General features: G+C 56.6%; 1 protein-coding gene across 5 annotated transcripts in view; it reads left to right on the top strand.

The window, feature by feature from the left end:
* The first annotated feature begins 339 nt into the window (after positions 1-339).
* CARM1 (coactivator associated arginine methyltransferase 1) overlaps positions 340-21697 on the top strand; it is a 43666-nt gene continuing 22308 nt past the window's right edge. For 2 of the 5 annotated variants that reach the window (XM_025293502.3, XM_025293501.3), the window contains exon 1: positions 340-606. In XM_025293502.3, the coding sequence (XP_025149287.1) occupies positions 387-606 (220 nt within the window). In that variant the 5' untranslated portion in view covers positions 340-386. Of the gene's footprint in view, positions 607-8701; positions 8789-8897; positions 9008-10352; positions 10522-21697 lie in introns of those variants that run through there. The other 3 variants (XM_044948153.2, XM_044948154.2, XM_044948155.2) reach the window with 3 other exon arrangements.

Below are 21697 nucleotides of genomic sequence, written 5' to 3'. Positions count from 1 at the left end.
GCCGGGCTGGGGGCGGGGCCCTAGATCTAGGGGCGTGTCCGCGCGGCGGAGCATCACCCTTGACGTACGCTCCCACCCTGCAGTTCCTGGGCCGCGGAGTCACCTCACAAAGCAGCGCCCATTCGCGCGGGGCGGGACGGGGTGAGGGGGTCCGGCCCCGCCCCCTAGCGTGCTCCCGCCCAGCACCCAGAGCCGCCTGCAGGGGGCGCTGCGCCACGGTGGCCGGGCCGCAGCGGCGGTGGCGGCGAGGCGGCGCGTGGCCGGCAGGCGGCGCTGCCCGGCTCGGCCTCGGCCTCGGCCTGCTCGGCGGCGGCGGCAGCGGCGGCGGCCTGGGCCCGGGCGCGGCGGCGGCGGCGGCGGTGGCGGGGCCTGGAGCCGGATCTAAGATGGCAGCAACGGCGGCGGCGGCGGGGCCGGGCGTGGGCGGCGCGGGGGCGGCCGGCACGGGTGTCACGGGGCCCTGCGGGGCCGTGTCCGTGTTCCCCGGCGCCCGCCTCCTCACCATCGGCGACGCGAACGGCGAGATCCAGCGGCACGCGGAGCAGCAGGCGCTGCGCCTCGAGGTGCGCGCCGGCCCGGACGCGGCGGGCATCGCCCTCTACAGCCGTGAGTGTGGGGCCCCGGGGCCGGGCTGCGCGCGGGGGCTGCGCACGAGGCCGGTCGCAGTGGGGGGGACCCTGGCCGGGAGGGACGCGGTGAGGTGCCTGGGGTTCCCAGGGTGAGGGGCCCTGGTCCGTGGGGGCCTGATGTGGGGTCTGTGGGGCCGAACCGAGGGAGCTGGGTGTGGGGGGGCCCCCGAGTTAGGGGCGTGGAGGAACGGTGTCAAGGGGCAGAAAGAGAAAAGAGGGCGTGCGTGGTGGCCAGAGGTGAGGTGCCCCGAGTGCGGAGGGAAGCGGGAAGTGGGGGGGGGGGGTAGTGAGTGCCCTGAGATTGGGAGAGGGTGGGCAGGAAGTGGGGGGCCGAGAGTGGAAGGCAAGAATTCTGAAGAAGCCGGGGGTGTGGGGGCTGGGTGGGAGGGGAGGGGAGGGGGCCTGGGCGTGGGAGAGAATGGGAGTCTGGGGGCGGGTGTGGCCGCCGTAGCGGGGAGGAGGGAGGGGTGTGGACAGCCTCGGGCCATCCAGGGGACCCTCTGGACTGCTAAGGAAGGTTGGAAAGTGGTGCCCAGTCTGGGGCGGCCTGAAGGACCCTGTTCCACTCATCTGGAGGGCCTGGCATTCCCGACCCCCGAGTGGGAAACTTATGGATCTGGGGAGAGGGTCCCTGCGAGGGTGGTGCGAGCCGCTGGGTGTGCGCCTCGTGGAAACGTGGACGGCTGGGGCCCTTTCTTGATGCCGGGCTCCGAAGTAAGATGTAACACTGCCTCCTCCCTCGCCACGGTCCCCCGATCTTCCTTTTTGGGGATGTGAGAAACTGGTTACATTTTCAGAAGCTAGTTTCAAAACTGACATTTCGGTGTGGGGCGGGGGGAGGGGGGAGGATCTCAAATGTGTTTGCCAAGACCCCGCGTCTTTGTAGTTCATCCTTTTTCTTTCTCTTCTTACTCCTATCTGTTCTCTCTTGTTCTTATCTGTTTCTCTTCTCATTCACATTTTGTTATTCTGTTACACTCAGCTTTGTCTCTCCCGGTTTCTTGCTCTGATGTTCTCCGGGTGTCACTGAGAAGGCTTTTCCTGGTGGTGGTTTGTGTGAGCGTTTTGCCACTTTGGGCATGGGGTTTTCCGAAGGGAAGTGTGTGGAGCAGTTGGTTCCCACACAGAATTCCTCACACCCAGCATCACACCTCTTTTTGCTCCGGCAGAGCTGGGTCTTCTTGGACCAGATGAGGGGAGAGAAGAGTATGCCAGGTGGGTATCGGTGCTCTCGACAGACACTTAAGCTCTGAAGGGCCCCCCAGATCATAAGCACTGCTATTCATTCTACATACATGAATGGGCACAGCACCAAGTAAGGCATCGTTTCTCAAACTAGGGTCCCAGGGCTGATCCTCAGAGGAGTTCCAGGGGAGTTGTTTTTTCTTTGGTAAATAAACTTCTTTTGATTTTAGGAAAGGCTTAGATTTATAGAATTTATAGAATTACTAGGAAGATTGTACAGTGTTCTCATATACTCTCTTCACATCTTTCTCCAGGAGAGGTTTTATTATTTAAATTTTTTAATGTGGTTTTTAATTTATTTTTGGCTGTGCTAGGTCTTCGTTGCTGCGTGGGCTTTTTCTCTCGTAGTGAGCGGGGGCTATTCTCTAGTTGCGGTGCTCGACTTGTTGCAGAGCATGGGCTCTAGAGCACCTGGGCTTCAGTAGTTGCAGCACATGGGCTCAATAGTTGTGGCTCTCAGGCTCTTAGAGCACAGGCTCAGTATTTTGTGATGCAGGGGCTTAGTTTCGAGGCATGTGGGATCTTCCTGAACCAGGGATCAAACCCATGTCTCCTGCATTGGCAGGCAGATTCTTAACCACTGAGCCACCAGGAAAGCCCCTCCAGGAGAGTTTTTACTTTCCTGTTTTTGTTTTGTGGATACACTTGGAATTGTTACTAGTTATAATAAAGGAACACTTCTGTTTGGGGTGGTCATTCATAACTGAAGTGATCTTCGAGAGGAGAAAGTCCGCATTTCTCACACCGAGAGTCTCAGTCTGGAATGACAAAGTCTCAGGGATCTGAGATAATTCCCGTCCCCTTTATGCCCAAGTCACCCTGGCATGGAGTTGAGAGCATGGTCTGTGGTCTTGGCTGAGCCTGGTTGTATTGGTTTCCCAGGGCTGCTTAACAAACGGAGTGGCTTAAACCAATAGGAATGTATTCTCTCATAGCTCATGGGCAGAAGTCCAAAGGCAAGGTGCTGGCTGGGTCACATGCACTCCAGAGGCTCTAGAGGAGAATCCTTTCTTGCCTCTTCCAATGTCCAGTGGCTCCAGCATTGTTTGGTTGGAGGCCACAGAAATCCAGTCTCTGCCTCCATCTCCACATGGCTGCTCCCCTGTGTCTCTGTGTCTTTCCCTCTAAGGTTGCCTGTCACTGGATTTAGGGGCTTCCCAGGTGTCTCAGTGATAAAGAACTCGTCTGCCAATGCAGGAGACACAGGAGATGCCTGTTCAATCCGTGGGTCGGGAAGATCCCCTGGAGAAGGAAATGGCAACCCACTCCAGTATTCTTGCCTGAAAAACCCCATAAACTGAGGAGCCTGGCAGGCTACAGTCCATGGGGTGGCAAGAGTCAGACATGACTGAGCGACTAAACACGCACACATGAATCTGGAATCTAAATCCGGGATGATCTTCATTCAGTCGTGGGCGCTAAGTCATGTCTGACTCTTGCGACTGCATGGACTGTAGCCTGCTAGGCTCCTCTGCCTGTGGGATTCTCCAGGCAGGAATACTGGGGTGGGTTGCCATTTCCTCCTCCACGGGATCTGCCAACCCAGGGATTGGACCCTTGTCTCCTGCACTGGCAGGTGGGGACTTTACCACTGAGCTACCTGGGAAGGCCAGGATGATCTTAGATCCTTAATTATGTCTGTAAGGATCCCTTTTCCACGTGAAGTCATATGCACAGATTCTGGGGGTTAGGGCTTGGGCATATGTTTGAGGTCATCCACTGTGTGGGCTGGGCTGGTGCCCGGCAGGTAGTTGGGGGCTCTGTGCCTCGGTCTCCTGGGTGGCAGGATGGAGGTGATGACAGGACTTGGTGGCACAGCGTGTTTGCTCAGGGAACGAACTCTTCTTCCTTGGAGGCAGCCTCTGCTCCCGTAATGGGCTGGCAAGGGCCTCAGAGTTGGCAGCCTCAGGGCGAGGCAGTGCTGCTTCCCACTTGCTCTGAAGTCTGCTGGGGGAGTGCAGAGTCTCAGATGAGCGAGCAGGCTGGGCCTGCTGGGCATGGACGGCTGGCCACGGTCCCCTGGGAAAAGGCAAAAGTGGTCTGGCCTTTGGGGGGACTTGGAGGCAAACTGCATTGTTGGGAGCCTCAGGCCTTCTCTTGGAATGAACTTCCGTCCCTGGACTCAGCATTTCCCATCCTGGACCCTTCTGGGACCCTTCTGGACCCTTCACCTGACCTGCTTTGACCAGGTGAGAAGGCTTCAGGAACCCTGTTCTGCTCACCTGTCCCTCATGAGGCGGGGTCCTGTGAGCCACTGGTGATCCCCAGATACCTGACATTCGACTGTGTTTGGGGGGTCAGAGCGGGGCATGAGGGTCGGGGGGTGAGCCAAGACATCCACATGAATCTCCCTGTGCCTCACATCTGGGAGGTGAGAGTCTTGAGCACGGAATCTGACTGGTGTGAATCACCGGCTACTCAGCCTTGAACTTGCCATTTCACCTGTCATGATACCTGTTTCCTTACCGATAGCAACAGGTACCTGCACACGACCTCAGTTTCCTCCACTGCAGAGAGAATAGTGCCACCGGGGGCCTGGGAATATGGGGGAAGTGGAGCAGGGAGTCCAGCCATAAAGGGTAGGTTGGTCTACAGATGTTATCACTGGTGATGCTATTGGTGTGGAATGGTGAAGAGCTGGCTTTTCTAGTAGAAAGTCCTGTATGCTGTGGGGCTGTCCAGCTGCCTCCCATCCCCAGCAGATGGGAGAAGGACCCCCCAGGGCTGCCACCTCTGCGTCAGGTGGCAAGGCTGGGAGATGGGCTTCCCTGATGGCTCAGTAGTAAAGAATTCATCTGCCAATGCAGGAGACATGCAGGTTCAACCCCTGGGTCAGGAAGATCCCCTGGAGGAGGAAATGGCAACGACTCCAGTGTTCTTGCCTAGGAAATCCCATGGACAGAGGAGCCTGGAGGGCTACGGTCCATGGGGTCGCAAAGAGTTACACACAACTTCACAGCTGAATACCAAGAGCAACCAGGACATACAGGAGGACATGTAGCCATATTCCTTGATGTTCACATCCTCCGTGTGGGAAAGAGGACAGTTGTGGAAGGCTCTGGCTCAGTCACCCTGCGGTGAATGGTGACCCTTCCCCACCCCACTCTCTTTTTTTGGTTTTGTGACATCTTAGTTCCACAACCAGGAATTGAACGCCTGCCCCCAGCAGTGAAAGCACAGAGTCCTCCAACCACTGGACCTCCAGGGAATTCCCTCCCCACCCCTTCTTGCCACTTGATGTCACCCTGGCTCACGTCCATGGCATTGGCTAAGTGGCAGCTCCCATAACTGGACCACTTTCCCCAAGCAGAGGTGCGTCTTCCTGGGCCTTGAGGAAGCTTTGGCACGGGCCCTGGAGTTCCTGGTTGCAGGCTTCCCACGCCCAACTTGCCGGGAGGCAGCTCCTTGAGAAGCCCGTCGTGAGGTGGCTGGGGCCGTGAGCAGAACAGACTCAGTTCCTCAGGCCCGTGGTGGCCTTCCTGGAGATGACAGGGCTGCTTTTCTCTGGGTTCTCTGGCTCTCCCAGCCCCATTGGCTAGGAAGGGACATACAGCAGGGCTGGCTCTGATGGGCTAGATTTCAGTTTGTGGGGGGACCTGCCAGGGGCTGGAAACCCTAGAGAAAACCCCTCTGTGAAAACAAGCTGCAGGTTCCAGAATCAGGAACCCTGTGACTTCCTTCAAGCGCGCTCCTGGTAGCCCCCACCCCCGACAGCTGGGGGCAGTTGGGGTGCTGAGATTGTGGAAAAGTTGGTCCTGTGTGCAGCCTTTAGGACATGCAGTGTCCAGCCTGGGGGACAAAGGTAGTCACATCAGAAGGCATTTACATTTTCAGCGGTGCCTGCCAGTTGCTACTGACTGCCGTCACTTATTGAGCACTTTCTGTGTGCCAGGCATGGATAGACCCCCGTGCTTTAACTTTGGAGGCACTGGGGAAAGGATGGTAGTATAAGGCAGGGCCTGTGGGCCAGTGGCCAACTTTTTAAGCAGTCAGAGCTAAGGGAGGTTTGTACATTTTTGAAGTGTTGATTAAAAGGAGAAAACCCAAGGAAAAATATTTAACGAAGACCATAGAGTCCTGCAAAAACCTAAGATATTTACCTACCAGTCCTTCATAGGAAAAGCTTGCAGACCCCAGGGATAAGTGAATGAAACAGGCAGGAGGAGGGGTAACTTGGGAACTCAGCCCCAACCAGGGTCGGTAGATCTTGCGAAGCTTGCTGCTGCTGCTAAGTCACTTCAGTCATGTCCGACTCTGTGTGACCCCATAGATGGCAGCCCACCAGGCTCCCCGTCCCTGGGATTCTCCAGGCAAGAACACTGGAGTGGGTTGCCATTTCCTTCTCCAATGCATGACAGTGAAAAGTGAAAGGGAAGTCGCTCAGTCGTGTCCTTGCGCAGCTTAAGAGAAGTCAAAAAGCCCTTCTCTTTGTAGGTCTGTTTGTTTTGATTGTGAAGTGTCCTGATTGATCAGGCCATATAGAGTACGCTTTCTGGACCATGTGGGCCCGTGTGGGCCAGTTAGCCTGACAGGTATGACCCTTCTGTGTGTTACCACTGGGCCTTAGAATAGTTCCGGGAGGTCAGGTACGGGCCTACCATACTGTTGTTGGAAGAGCAGGGGTGAAAGGGTTATCCTGGCTGGCAGACAGCAGAGCTGGCTGTTGGATGCTTTGCTCCCTGCAAAGTGGTTCAGTGGAACTGGGTGGTCAGGATTCAGTTTATCCATGCATTAACAGAGACCCAGAGTAGAGGTGGCTTAACCAAGCCGGCAGTTCATTTCTCGTGCTCTGGTCCTGAAGTCTTGGAAGCTGGAGACCAGGGCTGGTGTGGAAGTTCTGCTCGAGGAAGTCCTCACACCCAGGTCCTTCTAGCTAACCCTGTTCCCACATTCCCAGGGTCAAGTCTTGTAATCATGGCTCAGTATGGCAGCAGGAGTCCAGCTATTACACGTGGTTTCCAGACAGCAGGATCAAGGAAGGGGCAAAGGGTTCCAAGAGCATTGCCAGGTGTCTGTTCGGGAAGGTTCCCAGAAGCTGGCCCTGCTTGCTTCTGCTTGCATCCCATTGGCTAGGATGCAGTCACATGGCCACTGCTAGCTGCAAGGGGGCCTGGGAAATGTAGTCTTTAGTTAGAGGGACCCTGTCCTCAGCTCATTTCCGGGTTTCTCTTTCAGTGGGAGAAAGGGAGAACAGATACTGGGAGATAGTCACCTTGGCCATAGTAGGTAGGATGTGGATGTAGCCACCATAATTGGGCAGAATACTCCTGGTTTATGGAAAGATGCTCAATGAGGTGGGAACAGCAGCCTGGTGTGAGCAGAATGGAGGGACTAAAGATGGGTAGCAAGGTTGGGCCCAGGTCACGTCTCCCAAATGACAGGGCCTTTTCCTATATGTGGTCAGGAGTGCCCTGCCATTTTTCACGGGGGCCTAACATGATAAGGATGGTATTTCTGAAAACTCTTCTGGCAGCAGGTAGCAAGGAGAGAAGCCGCAGAAGCTTGCAGGGAATGTAACAGAAATGTAATCAAATGGTTTCAGCTTAGTCTGCCCCTGAAGCACATTAGAGGCCCAGAGTCCTGTTATGGTACAAAAGCTGAATTCCGCCCCTAGGGCAAAGGGCAGATAGTCAAGGCCATGACACTCGGCCAGGGGTCATGAGTTACCTAGCTAAAGGGTTTGTTCCACTCTGTGGTTAAAATAAAAGGAGATTCCTGATATTTTTAAAAATCGGGTGATTTCCCATCAAAATCTGGCTTGTACTTCTGAAAAATCAGTAGGGCTGCAACCCTGGGCCCTCACATCCCCAGGCTGAGTTGGATGGCAGTGCCGCCTTCAGAAGGGGCCTGTGCCCCACATGGCCAGCGCCCCTTCCCTGCTGGTGGCCACCCCATCACAGGCCCCACACCAGTAGCCATTTGCCTTCCCACTTGTAGTGTACTGTTTTTTTTGGGTGTCCATCAGGTATGGGAAAATGTCTCTTAGCCTTAGCCCTCGCCCTTCTTCAGCCCCCTACCCCTCCCTCTAGACAGCTGTTACCCCAGTTCAAGCTGACCTGGCTTCTAGTCGCGGGCCCTGCCCACTGACTACCTCCCAAGCCCCTCCCCTCCCTCACCTCTACCTGCACCTGTGCAGGCCCACAGGCCCTCATTGGCAATTTGGAAATATAAAAGGTCTGAAAACCTGACTTCCTGCTCATTTGGCAGCAAGAGCTAACCTGACCCAAACTCAGGCAAAACCCCAGCCCTAAGTTGCCACATGGGGCTTTTTATACTCTCTGGTATCCAGTTGAGAATGACTGTTCCCACTTAGGGCTTCCCAGGGACACAGTAGTAAAGAATCCGCCTGCCAAGCAGGAGACGCAGGTTCGATCACCAGGTAGGGCAGATCCCCTGGGGAAGGAAATGGCAACCCACTCCAATATTCTTGCCTGGAGAATCCCATAAACAGAGAAGCCTGGCAGGCTACAGTCCACGGGGTCGCAGAGTCAAGCACAACTGAGCACTGCACATTCCCACGTTTGGCTGCAAAACGGTGCTTGGTTACAGCTGTTGCCTATGCTCTACTAGGGATAATTCATGCTGTCTGTACCTTGTTACCTATTTTCAGATGTGAGCAGTTTGTAATCTGAAACTCACTGAGCCCCACGTGTTTCAGGCCGGGTCTAGGGGCCTGGCGCGGCACATCCGTTGGGGTGATTGGGCCTATACGTGAGATCACGGGTGGAAAGTGGTCCACACCATGAGCAGCACCTGGCAAGCAAGCGCAGGCGTTAGGTGTGGGGGTCTGGATGAGGTGGGTGGGCGGGGCCTTTTGACACAAGGAGGAGTGTGGTGTGAACTTCGGATTCTGCGGTGCATTCTGAACCGGTTAGGTCTAGCAGAAGGAGGGAGGCAAGATAACTGGGCGGCAGGTGAGGCTTCTTTGCCGGGGAGCCTGGGGAGGCAGGCACCACCTGAGGAGGTGGTGAGTTTGCTAGGATGTCGGAAGAAATACCCATCCCAGGTGGGAGAGCGGGAGGGCTAGACTTGGGCTGGACTTGGCTGCTTCTGTGGAGAGTGGAGGCTGGTAGGGGCTTCAGGCAGCTCATAGTGGAGGCTCTTAACCTGAAATCCTAGGATGGTCCTGGTGGGTCAGTGGGTGTCCCATGATCTTACAGCCCCTTAAAGTTGCATGTGGTTTGCATAATGGTAGACGGACAAGAGTCAGTGGCTAGGACCTCGGAGGAGCCTCCTTGATTTCAGAAAAGGGGTGGCAGCACCTCTCTGGAGGGAACACTTGTAAAGCGCTTATTAGCTCCGTGTGCTTCCGGTGACCTGGGGCCATGGTGCGGCTCTTGGTTCTCTGTGCTTCTTTCGAGGGAGAGGCTCCTTTGCTTTTGATCCCCCTCAGAGGGATCTGTGACCCGAGAAAGGCTGGTGGCCACTGAGGACAGCAGCAGATTGCGGAGTAAAGCAGTCAGTGGGGGCCACGTGGTATCTGTGTCCTCTTCAGGAGAATGACTATGAATGGCAGGAGCGCCAAGGGGAGATTACTGGATTTCTGAGCAGGAAGAGCTGCCCACTTTGGGTGCTGGAGTTGGGGAGGGGCCCAGGCAGATGACAAGTCTGGGGAGGGCCTGGTAGTGGAGGCTGGTGGGGAGAGTGGGGGAGAGACCTTACCTGGGATGGCAGGGCCCACCAACAGTTCTGTGAAAATCGGGAGACTCGAATTTTCATCCTTTCAATCAGAAGCACACATTCAGAGTGACCTTGCTGTCTCTTTATTGTAGTCATTACCATTTGTCTAACTTTATTTATTAATTTTAAATGTTATTTCTCCCACCAAACTTCTGATGACAATTGCAGTGTGTTAGCTATCTATCGTGTAACAAAAAGTAGTTAATGAATTATTGGCTGCACCGGGTCTTCGTTGCCATGCACACCTCTAGCTGCAGGAAGGTGGGGGACTGCTCCTAGCTGCAGAGCTCAGGCTTCTCGTTGTGGTGCCTCTTGTTGCAGAGCATGCATGGACTCGCAGGCACTCAGGCTCAGTAGTAGTGGTGCAGGATCAGTTGCCCTGTGGCATTTGGGATCTTAGTTCCCAGACCAGGGATAGAACTCGTGTGCCCTGCATTGGCAGGCAGATTCTTAACCATTGTACCACTAGGGAAGTTCTTTAAACAGCAAAAGTTTACTGAGCATCCATTGCGTGCCAGGTACTGTTTGAGGAGCTGAGATTAAGCACGTGGGTCCACACTTGGAGGTCTTGTGGGGTGGGAGTATGTGTGACAAGTGCTGTCTCAGCAATCTCCCTTGTGGCCAGTGCCTTGAAGGTAAACCCGTCTGAGGCTTGAGAATGCTGGGGAAGGGGCTGCTCGAAGTGGGGGTGAGTGCGAGGTACGGGTTGGTCAGGGATGGTCACCACTCAGAGTGTGGCATTAAAGCTGCCAAGGGAAGTGCATCGGCATGACCCAGACTCTATGCCTGTTTCCTCAGCTGTGAAATGGGGATCTTGGTAGCATCTGCCTTGGAGAGTTGTGAGTTGTGAGCTGATAGAAGTAAGGTGCTTGAAGTAGTGTCTGCTACTCAGGCAGGCAGACCTGGGGAGTGAGCCTGTGGGCCTGCATGGCCAAGAGCAGCCCATGGCCAGTGTGGCTGGAGCAGGGTGAGTATGGGGAGGGGTGGGTCCCAGCCAGGGCCTTGGCCTTTATGCCCAGAGTGTTGGGAAGGGAAGTGACACCCGAGGTGGTGTCTGGGTTCAAGCCCTCCCCCATACCTTAGTTCCCTGCCCCATCCTTTCCTAGCCAAGCGATCCTGGGCGAATGACTCAGCCTCCTGGATATCTCAGCTTTCTTGTTGGTGAGGGGGGTTTCACTGAGGGGTTTGGCTGGTGGTGGGTGGTCACCTGTGCCCAGACTCCAGGCCCTGTACACATCAGACGCCACCCCTGCCCCCGCCTCAATTCTGGTCTTGGGGAGCAGAAAGAAAGCGGATGAGGAACCTCTCTCCTTGCTTGGGGAGGGGCCGGAGTGTGGCCTCGGAACCAACCTGAAGAGAAGGGGGCAGGAGGCCGCAGCCTGACAGAGCTGAGGTGGGAAGGAGGGGATCTTGGCGCAGGAGCCACGGGCTCGGCTGCGGCGGGGCCGGCTCTGGGGCAGCTGGGGTCTGTATCTCTGGGCTAGTCCTGCTCTCCTGGTCGGCCAGGCCAAGGGACAGGCCTGCTTTGCATTCCTGGGCTGGAATGCTCACCCTTCCCCCTCCTGGTCTGCAGCAGCTCTCATGGGTCAGAGGCATCTGGAGGTCATGATTAGCATAGGCCACAGAGTCTCCTCTGATTTGACCTCATAACCCCAGGCAAGTGACCCTCCTTCTCAGTTGTTCCCTCCTAGAGTGGAGAGTGGTTTTGGGGGCTGGTGGGCTACAGTCCATGGGGTCGCCAAGAGTCAGACAGGACTGAGCGACTGAGCATGTGCACACATAGATTCGCCCCACATATACAGCAGGTGAATAACATGGTATAAGGGATCACTGGTCTCCTAAGCCTGCCGTGTGGTCTGGAAGAGACGTGTCCCAGGCAGAGATGATCCTGAAACCTCCAGATGGGTATGGGGCAGCTGGGAAGGCCTTGGAGATCCTGCCAAAGCCCTTCCTGGTCCCATACGGCTCGCTTCGTGTGTTCACCCTCCTGTCTGCTCACTTCCGGGACTTGCTGGGAAAGCGTCAGGATTCAGGGTCCCAGGAACACAGCAGGGCGGGGCTGCTGGCACCCTTTATGTCTGCTCCGAGAAGCCGTGGCACCTTTTGGTTTAAGATCCCCGAGTCCCTGACTTCCCCCACACCCACCTCTTTTGTTCTCTGAAAACCAGTTATTGAAGGAAATTGAGGCCAGGCTTCACCCAGGCCTGCAGGAGTTAGATATGGAGGCCCTGTGGGCCTCAGGCGTCTCCTGTGGGGGTTGTGCTTTAGATCACTGGCTTTAATTGTTTAATCAACACGCACAGATGCCCGGGCCTAAGGTGCACTTGACGTGGTGTGCACCCCAGTAACTGCCACCCGAAGTCAGACCTAGAACTTGGCCTGCAGCCTCTGTGTGGGTTTGGTTTGGTTGGCAGGGTATTCTTGAAAACTGGTCGAGACGGGTGTGTGTGTCTGGGGGGTACTCTGTCTCCTCCCCTCCCCCACTCCTCACAGAATAAGGGGAGAAACTCTTCCACTCCCTCTTTTTGTCTGTCTCTTTCGGTTGATTCATCACCCACAGCTTTGGTGAGAGCGGGTCTGAGCTGTTTTCTTTAAGACTGTTGGGCGGATTTGCTCCCCCGCTAATTGTGTTCCCGTGGCTGGCGTTCGTCTTGGCTGCATGTGATACTCACGTAACGGTTTTGTGTATAGAAACCTGCCTGACAACACAGGAGCTGGTGAGAGTCCAGCTGCAGGGACCCCGGCAGATCTGAGCTCTAATGAAAAAGGAATGCTCCGTCATCCCCCCCACAGGGGACACGTGAACAAATGATCAAAGGCAGATTGGGGGGCCTCTTGCAGATCCAAACGGGGCATTCCAGAGAGCTAGCCACATTTTTCGCTGAGCTGGAGGGGAGGGCAAAGGCAGGCTGGGGCTTCCAGCCTTCTGTTGTGTCCCAGAGGCCCCCTCCGCTGAGCCTGTCTGGTCCACACCGAATGTGTGACTGGAGGTTGGCATCCCTAGTGTTGCGTGAGTTTCGGGTTGGAGATGCTGGCTGTTTTCCTGGCCTCAGTGCCCCTCCACCCCCACCCCAGTGCCCTTCTTATCGCCGCTTTGAGGCCCTACCACGGCTGTTGTGGGCTGAGCAGCTGGTGGGCGCCGTGCCAGGCTTTTTACGTTCATTGACTCGTCTGGCCGTCAGAACAGCCCCTTGGGGAGCCACCCTCTTCCTAAGAGGGGAAACTGAGGCACTTGGTGGTGGCTGGCTGTTGGGTGCCAACCCGGCTTTGGCCCTGACGTCTCCCTGGGGGTGCTGGTGAAAGTCAGTGCCCTAGAGGAGAGGCAGACCTGGCCCTTGGGGTGTGTGTCAAGGAAGTGGCCCTGGTGGATTCTTCTGGAGCCCAAAGCCAGTCTTTCCTCATTCCTGTCTTGTTGCCGATTCCATCGTGGGTCGGGCAGGCTCTGTCCCCACTGGCCTGGGCCACATCTGGAATCACATCTGGCGAGGCAGCTGCTGGCAGGCTGGCAGGAAGGGGCCCTCCTCTGGACTCACACATCCGGTTCTCCGAGCCCAGAGGCAGGGCCAGAGGGGCTCCTGGAGCGCCAGGGGCCTGGCAGAGACCCTTCCGGCAGCCACGCGGCCCCAGGACATCCTGTGTTACCTCTGGGCCAGTGGACGAAGTGTTCTCTTTGTCAATGAGCCCTCCACCAGGACTGCAGGTGGGCCTCAGCCCCCTAGCTGGTTTCCTGCATCACTTCTCCACTGAGGCTCCTCTGTCCTGTCCTCCAGCCTCTTCTGGTTTGGCTTCCCTGGAGTCACCCTGGGCTGAGGGCTGAGGTCTCTCAGCTGGCTGGAGGAGGAACACGTTAGCATTCCCCAGACACTGACTGGCTTGGCTTCCTGTGCTGAGCGCACGGTCCCCGGCAGCTGTGGGAACCAGCATGTGGGGTGTCCCAGACACTCTGAGGGTGGGTCCCCCTGCTGCCCTTGACAGGCTTCCCCTATGCATCCATCAGCATGGATGGGGAGATGTTTGCATGTAATGGCTCCCGCCCAGTCAGAGCCCCGAGTAGTCTTTTCAGAAAAGCCAAGCCCTTTCTTTGTCTGGTGCTTCTTCTCTTGGAGTTGCCATTCCACACACCCCTCAGACTCGTTTTTGGGGTCCCTCCAGACCAGACCTACAGGACCACAAGCCTCCAATCCCTAAAGGCAAATACCATCTGCCACCCCACCCCCAGCTCCCATGAACCACCCTTTGAACGGGGTCCCTGCTGACTCCCTCATGAGGCCCTGCCCGCCCAGTTCCTGCGGTCACAGGCGGTGGACACCTTCATGACCCCTCTCAGCCCTTGGAGTCTGGCTCTGTTGTGAGCCTGTAGTGGGGACTCTGGGGGATGGTGCCTGCCAGCTGTGGTCAACCAGCTAGGCCTGGCTCTGCGAGGCCCAGGGCCCACATCCTTCCCTGGACCCTGAGCATGGTCCCCACAGCCTCCTAGGCCCAGCTTGCCCCCAGTGACTGGGATGGGGTGCAGCTGTCTTTCATGAGCAGCCAGGTCCCCAGGCTGGGCCGCTTCAAGCATGTCAGTTCTCTGGGCCTCAGTTTCCCCTCTTGAGCTTGAGCTCAGTGAGGAAGGTGGTGGTTGGGAGCATTAGCTGAGGCCCTGACTTGCATTAGGTGTCTAACTGGTACCATGTACAGCAACTGCTTCAAAGTCCCAGCCAAAGAAGAAAGGCTCGGCGCTAGAGGCCGACAGCACAGCCCCTGGAGTGAGGGGCTGGGGCTAATGGGTTTGTTGCCTCCCCCCACCCCTAATTATCCTCTAAGCCCCCCTGCTTTCAGGGGCCAAGGAACCGTGCACAGCTGCTGTTCCTTTTGTAGCTCACAAAGCCCCGGGCTGCCGGCTGATTAGCATGGATGGGGAGACATTTGCATGTAATGGCTCCCGCCCAGTCAGAGCCCCCGAGTAGTCTTTTCAGAAAAGCCAAGCCCTTTCTTTGTCTGGTGCTTCTTCTCTTGGAGTTGCCCTTCCACACACCCCTCAGTTATACTCGTTTTTGGGGTCCCTCCAGACCAGACCTACAGGACCACAAGCCTCCAATCCCTAAAGGCAAATACCATCCGCCACCACACCCCCAGCTCCCATGAACCACCCTTTGAACGGGGTCCCTGCTGACTCCCAGAAGCCAGTGCCGACTTAGGAGGTTTGGGGGACTCTAGTGTGGCACCTCTTCTTCAGCCTGCGGTCAGCCCCATGGTGGCGGGGAGGAGGCGGGTGGCAAGGAGTGGGCCAGGAGTGGTGGCTGGCTGTTGTTATTGTGAAGTATTGTCACAGGGATGAAGGCTAATAAGAAGACACCAGGAACCGCCCACCCCCACCTGGAGAGAGAAACAAGTGTTGCCTGTAGAGTCCAGGGCCCCTATCTTGTCTCCTCCCAGCGAGATAACCTTGTGGTCAGCCAACTCTGGTGGTCAGCCTTCGGGGCCCCTTTGATGTGGCCGAAGGTCCCACACCTAAAGTCAAGACCTTCCCAAGCACAGCGTGAAGCCGGCACCTCTCAGCCTCAGCCGATGGCTGCTTCAGGTCGGAGTGGCCTGCCCCGAGCCTGGTCTGGGTGCCCAGTAGGGTTGAGTCAGTGGCCAGGTGCCTGGTCTGGGCCCAGCGTGGCCTTGTGTCCAAGATTCTCTCTGAGAGTCCTCCTTTCCCGTCTTTGCCTCTGGTCAGAGGGCCTGGGGATGTGGGCCCCCAGCTGGATGTTGTGTGCCCAGAACACCTGCTGCGTGCTGTGGTCTTGGGCTGGGCGCAGGGTGTTAGTCCTTGTGCCGGTGCTGATTGACACGCTATTTTTCAAGACCTGAAAGCTTGGAGGGCTGGAGGGTGGGGTCCAGGTGGTTCGAACGTGGGTCTGGAGTTCTGGGATTTGCACTGCTGTGTGGCCTCCTCAGCAGGTGGAGAGGGACTTGCCCTGGGCTTCCAGGTCTCAAGAGGCCTCTGGCACCCTGGCCCGGCCCAGCCCTCTGCCCTTCCTCCGTCACACCCACTCAGGGGAGGGGAGAGCGGGGTGCTGGCCCACCAGCTGAGAAGCCAGTGTCCTCTATCCTTTAGCCCTAGTGGAACACTGGGGTCACAGGAGCTGAGGCTGCGGCGGGGCTGTGTGTGTGTGTGTGTGTGTGTGTGTGTGTGTGTCTGTGTGTCTCAAGGCCTCCCCACTGTCACTATTGCTTTTGTGTGCTTATCTTTCCGGAACATGGTCGAAATTCAGACTGCTCAGGAGAGTGTAACGTGAAAAGCCCGTTTCTTCCTCCCTCCCCATCCTGGCCGCTGCTCATCTCCTGTCATGACCTACCCACCTGGGCTTTCAGGCACACACGGGCTTTCAGGCACACATCTCCCCGGGATCACACCGGCTCAAGGTTGTCCATGTTTAAACCATGAGAGGGGGGTGCCTGATGACAAACTACACCTCCCTTCCAGAGGCAGCCCCTGAAGTCATTTCGTGGTGTTTCTTTCTAGACAGGCCTTCCCCATGCCAGCTCGCCCTGCTCGTTTTTACGCCCGTGGCGCGTGTATTTTACACCGTGTATCCCTAACAGTGTGGCTTGGTCATCTTAACATGGCGGCATCTATGGATTGAAGTCTGTGTCTTTCCTAGGCCCTCCTTTCCTTCACTCGTTCTGTAGGTACGTCGGTTTTCTGCTGTTTTGAACAGACCTGTATTTAAGTGCATCTTCACAGACATTTAAAAGTAGAGCTATAGGATAAGGCCCTGCAAGGGAACTTGTAGGTTAGAAGTCTTTGGTCATGTGTGCTGGGAAGAGACGCCCAGACAGGGGCTGCCCGGGGGCGCTGGGGGCTCTGGGTCCCTGCGGGGAGGGTCTCGGATTCACCCAGGCCAAGGTCAGGCCCAGGAGCCCACGGTGACCTCACGCTCCTCAAATACCCTGGGGCTGGGCGGTGTGGCAGCAGCTGCTCCAAGCGTCTCGGGGGACAGCACTGGAGCAGCCGGCTGAGGTTACAGCCAGAGGGAGGCGAGGCCGCACTAGGAGTCCCAGAACCGTGGTGGCTCCTGATCATGACGTGCTTAGTACACTCATACTGCCCTGCCCTGTTATCTCGGGGAATCCTCACAGCAGAGAGGGTTTTTTTTTAATTAATTAAAAAAAATTAATTTGTTTGTTTTTGGTTGCACTAGGTCTTCGTTGCTGTGTGTGGGTTTTCTCTAGTTCTGGGGAGTGAGGCTTCTCTGCGTGGTGGCTTCTCATTGCGGAGCACGGGCTCCGGGCGCACAGGCTTTAGTATTAGCAGCTCATGGGCTCCTGAGCGCGGACTCTGTAGTTCTGGTACGTGAGCTTAGCTGCTCTGCCGCATGTTGGTTCTTCCCAGACCAGGGATCAAACCTGTGTCTCCTGTATTGGCAGGCCACTTCCCATCCATTGTACCATCAGGGAAGTCCTAGGAAGGGTTTTATCTTGACTTTATCCCCATTGCAACCCCATTGCACAGATGGGGTTCCTGAGGTTGAGGGTGAAGGCAGGTGGTGGGGCTGTCTGCCAGGCCCTCCCCGTGGGCTGTGCCATGATCCCCAATGGACAGATGAGGAAATGAGGCCCGAGGTCACATCTAGAGGGCGGCCCGTTAGGCCCTGAACTTAGGTCTTCCTGGATGTCCATTTATTTACTTGGCTCCCTGGGGTCTTAGCTGTGGCATGTGGAATCTTCTGTCTTCATTGTGGAATGTGAACTTTTAGTTGCAGGGATCTAGTGCCCTGACCAGGGATTGAACCCTGGTTCCCTGCACTGGGAGCTGGTGTCTTAGCCATTGGACCACCAGAGAAGTCCCTCTATGCCCCCATTTAAACCACTGTCCTCTTGGTCTTGCCCCCACTGAGGAGGTGGGGCAGAGGGGCCTGGTGCCTGTGGGAGATGGGAGGCTCTTGGAGGACGAGCCCTGTACCCTCATGCGGTCTGGCTTGGCTTGGATGTTGCCGCTGCCCCGAGGCAGCCCATGATCCGTGCTGCACAGGGCATTGTGGGTATCAGCCCCCTGACTTCCCTCCAGCCCCTCTTACCCTGCCTTCTCCCTGGTGCTGCCTGCCACCCTGTGGTGCCCAGGAGCGCGGGAAGGCAGGGCCTGGCCGGCTTGTTCACCACCGTGCCCTCATGCCCACAGTTGGCACTGCGCAGGCTACAGGCTAAGTTGCCCAGCAAGCCAGCCGATAGCCCTGAGCAGAGGGGGAGGCCGCTGGGTGGGCCGCGGAGAGCACTGATTGCTGTGCCTTGTCCTCCTCTTCACCCGACTCTCCTCTCTCCTGTGCAGTGTTTTTCCTCTGGAAGGTGAAAGCCTGTGTTTTATTTGGCAGTAGGAGGCGATTTCATAAAAGACCTCACATTCGGACAGGCATCTCCCCCCTCTCCCAAGTCTGCCAAGATAAATAGCTTTAATTATTCCTCGCTTGTGGCTGTAATAGTTTTCCCGCTAGAGAGGCAGGGACTTGAAATGTGGCCCTTTTGTGTGTGGGTTGCTCCCTTCCACCAGCTGGCGGCTGCTTTTCCGTCTCGCTTTTCTGTTCCCCAGGAGGCAGAGAGCGCCCCTCATTCTCACACCAGGACAGACGGTTCTGTGGGAGGAGAAAGCTTGGCTCCCGGCATTTATTCCCATTCTGCTGGGCCCCTCTGACACAAGTCTGTCCAGCATGAAGGGCTCAAGGCCCCCTGCTTGTTCCAGAGCAGAGGGGAAGGGGGGACAAGGACAGGGGTTACCAGAGGGCTGCCCAGTGCCCAGTGCCTTCCCCAGGCCACACACGCCCTTGGCCTGGGCAGCTGGACCCCCCATTCTGGCTGCCTCCTGCACATAGGGGAGTGGCCGGGCCTCCGTGACCCCAGGCCCGGGGGTGGCCGTGCAGGTGAGCATCCTCAGATGCTGGGCAGGTGCTTGGCCAGCCATGTGCAGAGCCCTGGGTTCAGCTTGTCCAGGAAGTGCTGGAGAACCTTCCTGGTCCCCTGGAAGAGGTGACAGGGACACAGGGAAAGAGAGGCAGGGTGCCTGGGAAGAATCAAGGGACCACGAAGGCTGGGGAGAAGGCCTTCTGCCTGTGGTCTGGGAGGTGGTAAGATCAGCATGGCCCTGTGGGGAGATGGAGGGGTGTGCCAAGCCATCCATGTTAGCAGGGCCTGGCAAGCCCCATAAGGAGTTTGACTTTGTTCCAGAAGGTTCTGGGGAACCACGGAGGAGTGTGGGCAAGAGAGAGACCACAGCAAGCCGGCTGCATTGGACGCTGTGACTGGGACATGCCTGGAGGCTCAGCACGTCCCTGGGTCATCTGGTCAGTGCCCTTGAGGCCACCAGCTTCTTTTAGGCCTATCTGAGTGCCAGGCCCCGGATTAGGCCCAGGAGTGAGGGTGGGGAGTAGGGCATTTCCTTCAGGCCTGGGGCAAGGGAGCCCCCGTGCCTCAGTGTCCCTGCCCTATTCGGCTGCTCCAGGTTCCATGGTGCTATCCAAGGAGCCAACAAGAAGGGGCCTCAGGGTGGTGCTGTGCTGGGCGGGGAGGAGGCAGCTTGTCCCCGAGAACTGCTTGCTTCCCAGTCTCCGTCTTCTTCTGCCTGGCTGGCAGCCCTCCAGCCCTGGCCTCTCCTGGCACGGGGTCCCTTTGGGTGGTTCACCAGGGTTCACCGGGGCCTCTCTCAGCTCCTCCACAGCCTCCCTGCAAATCGCTCGTCTTGCCTGGGAACCCCTGCAACCTCCCTGGGCTGTAGCCAGGATTCCCAGTCACCTCCCATTCTCCTTGCTGGGCCCCTGCAAGGGAGAACTCCATGCCCGTGTGTGTCCCCTGCTCTCAATACTCACTTAGCACTTGAGATCACCGCCAAGCAATTCTCCAGCACCAGCTGGGCCTCCTGCAGTTCAGCTCCATTCTGACCCTGTCTCCCTGGAGGTAGTGTCAGATCACACAAGTTGAGGGCTCAGTACCACCAGACTGTGCACACCCCACTTGAGACGCCAGGCACAACCTCATTTGGGTCACTGGTGTTTCCAATCAAGTTGCTGTATAAATCGGAGATTCCTAGGATCTTGTCCTCAAGTTCGATTAACTTGCTGCAGCAGCTCAGGAAGAGACTGCGCTTACTAGACGACTGGTTGACATGAGAGGATGCAGCCCAGGCCCGCCAGATGGAAGAGCCAAGCAGGGTGAGGCGGGGGTGGGGGGGCAGGCCTGCCGCGTCCCCTGGGGGTGCCAACCTCCTGGCACGCCGCGTGCTTGCCAGCCCAGAAGCTCTCCTATACCCTGTCCTTTTGGGGTTTTATGGAGGCTTCATTGTATAGGTACGATTGATTTAACCATTGGCCTTTGGCGGCTGAGGAGGGCGGACTGAAAGTTGCAACTAATTGCTAAGCTGGTCCTGAAATGGCTTTCTAAAGTCATATACCCCAGGGTGCTTGAAGGGGGTGTCACGTGAATCACAGAAGACACCTTTATTGCTCTTTAGTTTATTTAAGCTTTTTATAAAAAATAATTTTTATCTGTTTATTTTTGGCTATGCTGGGTCTTTGTTGCTGTGTGGGCTTTGCTCTAGTTGCAGCAAGTGGGGGCTCCTCTCTAGTTGGGGTGCACAGGCTTTTTCCGTGTAGTGGCATCTCTTGTTGCAGAGCACAGGCTCTAGGGCGCATGGGCTTCTGTAGTTGTGGTTCCCGGGCTCTAGAGCACAGGCTCAGTAGTTGGGGTGCACAGGTTTAGTTGCTGTGCGGCATGTGGAATTTTCCTGGACCAGGAATTGAACCCGTGTCTCCTGCATTGGCAGGCAGATTCTTTACTACTGAGCCACCAGGAAAGCCCACGTTTATTGCTCTTAATCACTTGAGAAATTGCAAGTTTTAGGAGCTCAGTGCCAAGAAAGACAACTAAATACATGTTTATTGTTAATCAGCATATCATAGCTCCCTTTCCTCTGTGTTCCCACGTGTCATTTCCTCTCGCTGAAGAATTTGTTCCAGTCTCTTTCCCTGGCTGAGTCAGGTGCCATCTCTGCTGCTGCTAAGTCGCTTCAGTCGTGTCCGACTCTTCGTGACCCCATGTACTGCAGCCTACCAGGCTCCTCTGTCCATGGGATTTTCCAGGCAAGAGTATTGGAGTGGGTTGCCATTGCCTTCTTCAGGTGCCATCTCTAGCCTCCCACTATACCCCTGTGTCCCTGGCCTCAGTCCCCATCACCTGGGGATCCTCGTCACTGGCCACCCGGCTCTCCTCACCCTCTCAGGGATGGGGAGGGTGTCTCCCTGCACACCATTGTAATACAGTCTTATTGGCACATAGCCACGCTCCTTTGCTCCTTTACGTAGTGTCTGCAGTGGATTGGAGTCACTGTATGTGCGTGTGTGTGCTCAATTGCTCAGTCAGGTCCGATTCTTTGACACTTTGGACTGCAACTTGCCAGGCTCCTCTGTGGGAAATTTCAGGCAAGAACACAAGAGGGTTCCATTTCCTCCTCCAGGGGATCTTCCTGACCCAGGAATTCAACCTATGTCTCCTGCATCTCCTGCATTGCAGGCAGATTCTTTACCGAGCCATCAGGGAAGCCCCTGAGTTACAGTAGCAGAGATTAAATGGCCTGAAAAATGTTGGGTCCTTTACAGATAAAGCTGTGGCCACAACTCCCTAGTGCTGGCTCAAGGAAGCTCAGAGAGGTGGTGTGCACACCACTTAGGAGCACAGACCCTGGGGCCAGTAGGCTCAGCCACTCGCTGTGTGACCTGGAGCAAGAAACCTAACCTGTCTGAGCGAGCCCCTTTTCTCCTCTGAGCCTTTGGGGTGGTAACAGGAGGTATGAGGCTTTTGTGTAGAGTCCATGAAAAGTGCAGGAGCAGAGCCTGGCACCTGGGAAGTTGTCTGATGTGTTAGCCCCGTCTCACCTCAGCAGGGTGTGGGTGGGTGCTAGCAGCTTGTGGAAACTTGGCCTCTGTGACTTGGACACTTGGGGGCCTTGCTGCCCGGAGAGCAAGACTGGTAGGGTGTTTTTCCAGGCCCCCCACCACACCCCCAGAGCACTGCGTTCCCTGTAGAGTTGTCCCTGGTGATTCTGGCCCCTCGACCCCTGGCCCCGGAGCCTCAGCGGAACAGACTTCACAGTGTGGTGGGTGGGCGGCCAGCCCAGGGTGTCAGGCTGGGTC

Source organism: Bubalus bubalis, chromosome 9 (genome assembly GCF_019923935.1).
Source record: "Bubalus bubalis isolate 160015118507 breed Murrah chromosome 9, NDDB_SH_1, whole genome shotgun sequence".
Taxonomy (NCBI): Eukaryota; Metazoa; Chordata; class Mammalia; order Artiodactyla; family Bovidae; genus Bubalus; species Bubalus bubalis.
This window is presented reverse-complemented; position numbering and strand designations above follow the sequence as displayed.